The sequence below is a fragment of the Mauremys reevesii genome, linkage group 7 (assembly GCF_016161935.1).
Source record: "Mauremys reevesii isolate NIE-2019 linkage group 7, ASM1616193v1, whole genome shotgun sequence".
NCBI classification, from domain to species: Eukaryota; Metazoa; Chordata; order Testudines; family Geoemydidae; genus Mauremys; species Mauremys reevesii.
Genome location: NC_052629.1, coordinates 96,449,982 through 96,459,900, shown reverse-complemented (window position 1 = coordinate 96,459,900; position 9,919 = coordinate 96,449,982). Strand labels below are relative to the sequence as shown.

General features: G+C 60.9%; 1 protein-coding gene across 2 annotated transcripts; it reads right to left on the bottom strand.

Annotated features, from left to right (window-relative positions):
* Positions 1-359: 359 nt before the first annotated feature.
* On the bottom strand, positions 360-8,642 carry ESRRA (estrogen related receptor alpha). 2 transcript variants are annotated; one of them, XM_039482007.1, is made up of 7 exons: positions 8,488-8,642; positions 5,378-5,696; positions 4,281-4,397; positions 3,774-3,899; positions 3,408-3,575; positions 2,831-3,100; positions 360-2,455 (listed from the first exon to the last, which is right to left on the bottom strand). In XM_039482007.1, the coding sequence occupies exons 2-7, from the start codon at positions 5,682-5,684 to the stop codon at positions 2,208-2,210; spliced, it is 1,236 nt and encodes a 411-aa protein (XP_039337941.1). In that variant the 5' UTR covers positions 5,685-5,696; positions 8,488-8,642; the 3' UTR covers positions 360-2,207. The 2 variants fall into 2 exon arrangements, with proteins under 2 accessions (XP_039337941.1, XP_039337942.1); XM_039482008.1 differs by lacking the exon at positions 8,488-8,642 and adding an exon at positions 8,037-8,386.
* Positions 8,643-9,919: the final 1,277 nt, after the last annotated feature.

Sequence of the window (9,919 nt, the reverse complement as noted above, 5' to 3'; positions counted from 1 at the left end):
GCCTGTCTCCCTGCCCCTCAATCACAACCTGCAGCACGCTGCTATCCTAGCCCTGGGCTACCCGCAACCACACTTGTGCTGGTGCCTTTCTGTTCTAGTCCAGTCCCCATCCCCAGTTAGCCCTTGGTCTAGACGAACGTTGGCCTGCCGCACCTTGCGCCATACTCACTTTACTCATGTGCAGTTATTTAGATTGCAGTAGTACCTAGGAGACCTAGTCCTGAAGCATTGGGCCAGGCACTGCTCAGACCCCCAGGCAAGATCAAGGCTGCCACTGGGCCCAGTGCTGCACAAACACAGAACAAGACAATGCTCTTGTTCCTTCTTAACTGCTAGGAAGGAAGACTCTGGACACAGGCTGAGATCTCCATGGTTTAATCTGGCTCTGGAATATAGCTCTATGTATGTGTGTGTATAGCACCTATACACAAAATAGAGGTATTTATAATATATACACATACATAATTTAATACAAACCCCCTCCATGTCACCCCACTCATTATAGAAATGGGGGGACTGAGGGTGCACCCCCCTGAGGGGAGCAGAGATGAAGGGGTCACGTATTATCCTGCAACAAATATACAGTCTGATATATTGCTATGTACATGTTTCTCAGCATCTTCACCCCCCACCCCAAGGGGAAGGGGGGGCTTATTGCTATGGGGGGCAGAAGGGCAAGGGGACATTTGAGGTGGGTGGAGGGGATACTGGCCTCTGTTCCCATCCCAAGGGACCCCCCCAATATGGCCAAACCTTTGCAACCCCTCTTCCTATCTGTGCAGCTACCCCATCACAGTGCTGTGCTCCCGCTCCCACAATTCCAGCCTTCTGTCTCAGCCCCCCCACAAGGACCCAACTACAGCAGGGGCTCCCCCAGTCAGACCCCCACCCCCTCCAGACTCTCCACCAGCCTGGGGCTTGGGGGGATGGGGGAGAGAGACCAGCACTTAGTGGAGATTCCCAGACCCTGCTGCTAAATTCTCCTCACCCCACTGGATTTTCCCTGGAAAACCCCACTGGAAGTCCTTAGCTCAGCACCCTCCCCCATATTTCAAGGCAAAGTGTGGGCTTACCACCCCTGAAATCTCAATTCCCTTCCCAGGACAGAAGAATATACCCCTCCTCCAATCTAAGAGACTCCCACACAGTCCCCTCCTCTGAATTACAGGGGACGCCCACAATCCTCATCTAAGGGATCCCCACTACAGGGATCTCCCAGCCCTGAGCCAAGGGACCCTCATGGGGTTCCCCTCCCCCAGCCAAGTGCATACATAGTTTGTTCATTTATTGCTTGAAGGGATATTGTAAAACCCTCACCCCCCACTCGGGCAGGGGCTGGGAGGCCTCAGGGGGTCCCACTTTGGGATGGGGGATTATTCTCCCCCTAGCAGAAAATTCAGAGACTCAAGTGAGGAGGGGGACACCTGCCATGGGTGGTGTCCCTAGGAGGGCCCCCCCCCTTCAGAGAGAATCAGCTACCCCTGTTACTGCCCTCCTGACCTAACTGACCCCTCCAGTGCCAAGCTACCTACAGCTCCAGCACACATTGGCTGCTGGGCAAGCACCCCTCAGCTGGGGTTTCCCCTGCTCTGAGCCAGGGACAAGCAGGGACCCCCCCAGGCTAGGTCTGTGCATGTGGGATTAACATGCTCCCCCCTGCAGTCCAGCTTTGTGCTGGTCAGGTCCATTATGGCTTCCAGTGGGGGGTCCTGGTGCTTCTCCCCCTGCCACTAAATCCCTCCCCCCCAGCTAATAAGTTAGAATATGGCTTCCAGTGCATCTGGGGGGCTGGGTCCCCATGTCAGTCTGTCCCCTCCCACCAGTGTCCCCCGGTCTGTCTCCAGCATGCCCATCCCCCAGCCCTGTGGCCACGCTGCAGTTCCTCCCAGCCCCATCAGTCCAATCCTCCCCTTCCACTATCTGCCTTACTGTCCCCATGCATTCCCCGCCCGTCCCCCAGCCAGAGCGTCTGTGTCTGTCCTCCCAGCACCTGTTGCCCCAGTGTCCATGTGTCTGTCCCCACCCCCGCCCATCCCTACTCCTCCCGTTTGTGTCTCTCCAGCGTGTCTGTCCCCATTCCACTCTGCCCTTCTCCCGCATCTACGTCTGTCTCCCTGCCCTAGGTCTGTGTCTGTCCCCAGGCCCCCCACCCCGGTCCATGCCTCCGTCTCCCCCACATGGCGGGGAGGGGAAGCCGGGGGCGTGTCTCAGTCCATCATGGCTTCCAGCATCTCGAGAAAGAGCTTGTGCATGGGCACCTTCCCTCCCAGCTTGATGCCGTAGAAGTGGTGCAGGGCGCGGGCAGCCGTCTGGCGCAGCAGGGGTAGCGTTAGCAGCAGCTTCCCCGCCCGGCGTGGCTCCTCCGGCCGTCGGCTGCCCTCGTACTCCAGCAGGGCCTCGTGCAGCACGTCCCGCAGCCGCTGCACCGCTGCCATGTCCTCGATGTGCACCGAGTCTGGGAGGAGACCATGGGGGTTAGTCGGGGGCGTGGCCAGTGTTGCTGATGTGCACCATGTCCAGGGAGACCCATGGCGGGGGCATGGCCGATGTTGTTGATGTGCACTTGGGTGGGGAGGAGGGGGGAAATCATACAGGGTTAGGGCGGGGTGGGGGCTGCCATGTCACTGCTGTGCACCAAGTTGGAGGGGCAGGGAAACCATGGCGGGGCCATGGCCACCACGTCCTTGAATGAAGTCTAGGGTGGGAGTCAAGGAGGGAGCTGTGGCAGGCAGAGCCTTGGGGGAAGCAGGAGGCTGATCCCAGCCCGGAGAGATGAAAGCCAGGTGCAGAGAACTGCCCTCACCCCAAGACCCCATAGGGCAGGACCCACCTGAGTTGGCGAGTGCCAAGGCCTTGAGCAGCACGTATTCCTCGCGCTCCAGCCGCAGGGCGCGGTACTTGCGCACCAGCTGCAGGAGGGCAGCGCTCAGCTCCCAGAGCCCTGCCGCACGCGCCCCTTCCTCGTCCAGCGCAAAGTCCTCTGCAAAGACCACCTCGTCCTCACAGGGGAGCGAACGCCAGGCCACACCCAGCACCAGCACCTCCAGCCAGGCGCTCTGCAGCACACTCATCTGATCGGCCAGCGACAGCGCCGGGAACCCTGCAGGGGAGAGATGGGAGTTAGGGGGCAGTGCAGGCTGGGAACCCTTCAGGGGGGCAGGGCTGGGAGGAAGATGGAGACAGGAGTTAGGGGGCTGGGACGAGAACAGGGATTAGGAAGCAGAGATGGAGGTTGGGGATGGAAACCCTAGGGGCAGGGGAGCAGGGCTAGGCACCCTTTTGCAGGAACCTGCGGGGGGCGAGGGAGACAGGATTAGCAGGGGAGTGCTGGGGGAGGGGCAGCACATGGGGATGCTGGGCAGGAGATGGGGGTTATAAAGAATGCTGAAGAGAGGGTGGGACCCCACCTGGGATGTTCTTGGCCCAGCCAATGATGACAACGATCTCGCGGTCAGCCAGGTCACACAGGGCGCTGGTGGCACGCAGGGGCCCATCGGGCAGTGCTGGGTCAGGCATTGCATACAGCTTCTCAGGCTCCGCCACCAGCAGGTGGGACACCATGGGGTTAATGGGGGCTGCAGAGAGGGGGCAATGTGAGAGGAGATTCCCCAGCACCCCATCTCCCTCTAGCACCCTATCACACCTGGGCTCCTCCCCCCTCCCAGATCTGCCCCCACAATCCTGACCCATAGCCCCCTGCTACCTCAGCCTTGGGCTTCCCCCTGCACCCCACTCTGCCTCTTAATCCTGACTCACAGCCCCACCCCACTCACCTGGTTTCTTGCTGGTCGCTGTGGCAATCTGGGGGGTGGTGAATGTGTTGGGGAATGGGGCCCCATCCACCTCAGGGCGGCGCTTGTATTTCTGGCGTCCCCCTCGCACACGGTCCAGCCGCACCCCTAGGGGGCAGAGCAGAAGATGTGGGGTCAGAATGCACCCCCAAAACCCTCCCTCTTCCCCACCCATCCTGCCCATTCCCCTATTCCCAAGGGGACCAATTTGCTCTCGTAACAGCAGGAGGAAACTGAGGGGCTGTTTTCCCCCCTGGGTTCTCCTGATGGTTCCCCCTGACATTACCCTGGCTGCCTGACCTTCCCATATCCTGCCTCCCACACCTGCCCCCCAGCTCACCATCCACTGCCCCCCCAGCAGCCAGCAGCTCTCTAATTCCCCCAGCTCTTTCCCCCTCCCCAAGTTCCCTCCCAATTCCCCCTGCCAATCCCCCCCAACCACTGTGCTCTCCCCGCAGTCCCCACCCTGTGTCCCTCTACTCCCCATACCTTCCTTGAGCATGCCGACGCGCAGGCACTTGGTGAACCGACAGGCCTGGCAGGCTTTGCGGCGCCGCTTGGTGATCTCGCATTCATTACTGGCCGGGCAGCTGTACTCGATACTGCCTGGGGGAAGAGCAGGGTGAGATGGGGCTGAGCCCAGGTTCAGGGGGAGACAGGGGCTGAGACCGAAGATGTGGGGGAACAGGGAGGAAGGAGATGAGCTGAAGTGGTGGTGGGGAAAATCCTGGGGGAGAGAGGAGATGGGGCTGGGCCTGTGGTGGATTGGGGAAGTAGGGGCACTCAGTGAGGTGGGGCCAAACCATTGAGAGATGGAGGAGGAACTGGGGGGACAGGGGACGTAGTCCCAAGGGAGTGGGAGGCCAGGGCCACCCACCCACCCACAAAACAGAAGCAACCCTCCCCCTTAATGCTGCAAGCTCCTGGGTTACATCTCCCACAACGTAGCTAGGAGGAGAGGGAAGACCGCAGTGCATCGTGCGAAATGTAGCCCAGCCCAGGGAGGAGAACCATCCCATGAAACACCTGCACTACAGCTTCTAGCAGGCACTGGGGAGGCTCAGCAAAGGAGACCATGGTGCATCATGGGAGATGTAGTCCTGTCGGGAAACCCAGCCTACAGGAGAATGGGGAGTGCAAGGCGTCTGAATTACAGCTCCCAAGAGGCACTGCAGCAACTGAGGCCGGTGGAGTCTATTGCGCTCCACTCAAGAGATTTCATCTCAGTTTTCCCAAGTGAAAAATAAAACAATTTCAGCTAAATCAAATTTCCCTGCCCCGCCCTGGAAAATCACCAACTGGCCATAAGCAGGGAGCCCTGGGGTAGCCACCCCCTCCCTTCTCCTTGGAGCGGTCACCCTCCCTTGAGCCAATCCCCCAGCATTTGGAAAGCTGACACAGGGGCAGGGGTGTGTGACTGGCCCCCTTTGGGAAACCGGGACCCAATTCCAAGTGCACTGAAGGGCAGAGAGCCACCACCCACCCACGCAGCAGCAATCAGCAGAGGAATGGCCGGGGGCTGGGATAGCAGGGGCTGTGGATCAGGATTGAGGGGCCCCCCAGGCTGGGGGTAGGCAGGGGGTTACCTTGTATAGTGCGCTTGAAGAAGGCTTTGCAGGCCTCACAGGAGGCCACGCCATAGTGATACCCCGAGGCCACGTCCCCGCACACCAGGCACAGGCGCTTGGGCAGGGAGCTCAGCACATACTTGCCCCGGGGCAAGACTTCATCAGGGTTGTTGTCATGGCGCCGGCGGGTCAGTGCCCCTGGCTCGGGGTCATGGGGAGGACCACTGGCATCAGAGGAGCCGCTTGGGCTGCGCTGGGCCAGGCTGTCTGGGGAGGCCGGCTCCGTCTTGATGAAGAACTCAGCACGGTGATCCCGAGACGACATGGCTGGGGTGGCCTGCAGGGGGCGATACGTGGGGGGGAGTGAGACACTTCTCCCGCATCTGGACTGTCCAATCCCTGCCCTTTTACACTCTGCCAGGACTCTGTGGGAGCTCCCTAGGGTCGAGTGCTCTGCACTGCCATCCCAGGCACCCAGGTCCCTTTCCACATCCCAGTCGCTCCCCTGGGGGCCCTGGGAAAGCTGCCATGGGGAGATTCAGTCCCATACTGCAGGCTCTGATGTCAGAGCTGTGACCCTCAGAGCTGGGCACCCCTGCCCGGGATTCCCCCCAAACCTAGGGGCCTCTTCCCAGATGTTCAGCACACTCCCTCCCCCTCCCAGTGCCAGCTCCAGTATCTCAGGGTTGGGCATGTGACAGGCTCAAGGTCACACAGAGAGAGACTCTGATCACTGGCTGGGGGCGGGTACGGGGAGCTGTGTGTGTGTTTGCTTGAGGGGAGCTGTGCGTGGGCACGCAATGGGGGGTGTCTCTGGGATGGCAAAAGTTGGTACCAACAATCCAGAAATAGCCTCAGCTCTGCTCTCCCCCCAGCTCCGGTACAGGAATTAACCCCCTCCCCAGGGCTCAAGTCAACCCAGGCTGCAGGAGGCAGATAAGGGTCATGGCAGAGGGATTAGTCTGGAGGCCACAGCCCAGACAGCTCCCCCTCCCCAACACATCCACCCCCACTCACTAGGACTGACACCCCCCACCCCACACACACTCTCCAGGGCTCACCCCCACTCCCTGGGCACCTCCCACCCTCCCTGCTTGACTCAGTGCCAGGCTCTGGAGGAGTTTTTGGGCAGGGGGCCTCTGAGGAGCAGGGATCTGCTGGAATTGGGGGGACGGGAGGCATGGCTGAACTGTCTGTGCTCCCCACCTACAGACCCAGGCAGGGCACTCTTCCGATGGAGCCAGTGGGGTCAGGGAGGGGTCGTAGCCCTGCAGGCCTGTACCCTCCCCCGCAAACACACATATGCAAGCCCAGCACCCACATCCCTCCTCCCTCACACTGGGACTGACCTGGCAGCACTCCCAGCCCATGAGGAGGGGGAGAAATTGGGATCAGGAATGGAACCCAGGTGTCTGGGATGTCATAGGCTGGGCCAGGAATGAATGCTAGAGGCCACCTTTAGTCCAGCTGGGGTAGGGGAGGAAGGGGCCATGTCCACGTGTGTTAGCCCCATGTGAGTGTGCTCCCCATGTGTTCATGCATGGCATCCCCGTCCCCCAGAGTATTTCAGGCGTGTCAGCCGTGTCTGTCCCCATGTTCCCCCACCCCCGACCTTTGTCCCCTTTGTGCCGTCTTGTCTCTTTCCTAATGTCCCGCGGTGCAGGGGAGTTATGCAAGAGCAGGCGGAGTGGAAATGAGGCCTGGACCCTCCATCGTGCCCCATTGTGCTTACAGAAGACTGTCCTCTACCCTCCTGCACTCTTCCCCCTCTGCAGTCCCCCAACCTCCACCCTCGCTCTGCACCCCACTATCCATGCACTCTCCTTCTCCCTGCACCCCCCCATACCGGCCCAACCCCCTGGACTAACCTGAAGCCCTAAGGCACTCCCAGCCCCTGGGGACTGGGATGAGGACTGGGACCCAGACATCTGGGACAGACACTGGAGGGAAGACGGGGACCAAGTACCCCCATTTCACCCCACCCCACCCTCCCAACCCATTCACCCTCCTTCCCCCTGCACCCCAATCCTTACCCTGCCTCTACATTCTCCCCCCTCACATGCAGTAACCTCCCTCCCATCTGTAGAACAGAGAGAGAAAAGTTGGTCAAACTTTCTTCCCACCGCCCCTCAGGGGGTGCAATGGACCATAGGAACTAGGCCAGAAGGCATGCTGGTGTGTATGGGAGGGGTGACACCACATCCTGCTCCCAGTCGAAGCGAGTCCCAGTAAATGACATTACTCAGCATCTGGGTGGGTGGTTCCAGTCCACATCATGTGCTGGAGGTGCCGTGTGTGTGTTTCTGGATTCCTGGTGTGGGGGAGAATTCCCCAGCCTCCCCATTCTAATCCCAGCCTAGCTCACCCCTGCTGCTTCTGTACACACAATCCCCCCTTCAGGGTCAGGCCTTGGGCCAATTCAGGACTGTGACCTTTGACCCTGGAGGATTCTGGCTTGACTGGTCATGGAGCCCTGAGCTTGGGGGGCAGTGGCAGTTTGACACCTGCCATTCCCCTCCCCCCTCCAGTTACTCCACACATACCGGTTGGACAGGGCGCCCATCAGGCCCCAGGCAGCAGGGGGGCATGAGATGCCATGTCCTGGCAGGAGATTGTGTGACTGACACATGGTCACTTACACAGACACCTGCTCTTGCACCAGGATACAGCTGCTCACCTCCCTGCAAGTCTCCATGTCTGTCCAGGTGTCTGTGTTTCCCCAGGGGTCCACCCCGTGAGTCTCTATGTGCGCCTGGGTGGTCAGCCCTGTCCCAGCTGGCCATGTGTGCGCGTGTCTGTCAGTCAGGCTCCATGTCTGTGCTCCTGGGAGTCTGTCCGTGTCCGCCTGGACAGCCCCCTGTCTGTCAGTCTGTCTGTCTGGTCCCAGGAGCGTCCACGTCCCCACGTCTGTCCATGTGTCCCCGGCGCCCCTGCAAGTCTGTCCGTGTCGCCGTCTGTCCGTCCGCCTGTTCCCACTGTGTCCCCTCGAGTCCCGCCCCGTGACTGTCTGTCCCTGCAGCGTCCGTCTGTCTCCGTGTCCGCCCGTCCGTGCGCGCCCAAACCCCCGCTGCGGAGCGGGAGTCACATGGGCCGGCTGGGGGCCCCCCCTGCCCCGATCCCGCACTGACCTTGGGGCCCGGCGTGGCTTGTCCGGGCCGGGCGGGGCTCAGTGGCCCGGGACGCGGGGGGCCGGCCGGGCCATGGGCGCGGGCTCAGCCCGGCTCGCTGCGCTGCGCTCCGAGTGTAGGACACAAAAGGACATCGCGGCGCACTTCCTCCTGGGCTCCCAGCTGACAAATGGAAGGGGCGGGGCCGCGCCTCATGAATATGCAGCAGCGGGGCGGGGCCTGGCTGCACGCGCTCGCCCCTTGACTTCCAACCTCGCCGCGCCCGGCGGGCTGGGGACTGGGGGCCGCGCTGTGTGGTGTCAGAGGGGCTGGGGACATTCAGATAATTAAGGGGGGGCTTATTGGGGTAGGGGCTGGTCTGGGGATCATGGAGGTCTGGTCTGGGAGATCATGGGATGGTGGGGATCATGGGGCTGGTCTGGGGATCATGGGGTCATTGGGGATGGTCTGGGGATCATGGGGTCAATGGGAGTAAAGGGCTGGTCTGGGGCATCATTGGGGATAGTGGGCTAGTCTGGGGATCGTGGAGGTAAATGGGGGTGGGGACTGGTCTAGGGGATCATTGGGGCTGGGCTGTGGGATCATGAGGGTCATTGGGGAAGGGGGCTGGTCTGGGGATCATGGGGTCATCAGGGGCTGGTTTGGGGATCATGGGGACAGGGGCTGATCTGGGGATCATGGGGGTCATCAGGGGCTGGTCTGGGGATCATGGGGTCATTGGGGGCTGGTCTGGGGATCACTGGGGCAGGGGATGGTCTGGGGATCATGGGGTCAATGGGAGTAAAGGGCTGGTCTGGGGGTCATTGGGGATAGTGGCCTAGTCTGGGGGATCGTGGAGGTAAATGGGGGTGGGGACTGGTCTAGGGGATCATTGGGGGCTGGGCTGTGGGATCATGAGGGTCATTGGGGGAAGGGGGCTGGTCTGGGGGGTCATGGGGGTCATTGGGGGCTGGTCTGGGGGATCACAGGCAGGGGACTGGTCTGGGGGATCATAGGGGTCAATGGGAGTAAAGGGCTGGTCTGGGGGGTCATTGGGGATAGTGGGCTAGTCTGGGGGATCATGGAGGTAAATGGTGAGGACTGGTCTAGGGGATCATTGGGGGCTGTGGGATGAGGGTCATTGGGGGAAGGGGGCTGATCTGGGGGATCATGGGGGTAGGGAGCTGGTCGGGGTCATTGGGATAGGGGTTGGTCTGGAGGGTCATTGGGGTAGGCGACTGATCTGGGGTTTCATAGCGTGGTCACTGATCTGATGGGAGCAATAAAGGGCTGTTAATTTGGTGCTGGGGTGAGGGGGGTCTAGGGAATCCTGTGGGGAAAATTCGGCCCGCTGTGTATGGAAATGATTGAGGCCTCTCAGTGGGCAGCAAGTGCGGAGCTGTAGGATCATGGGGACAATTTTAGGTGGCGGTAGGTTCATGGGGTGACATAT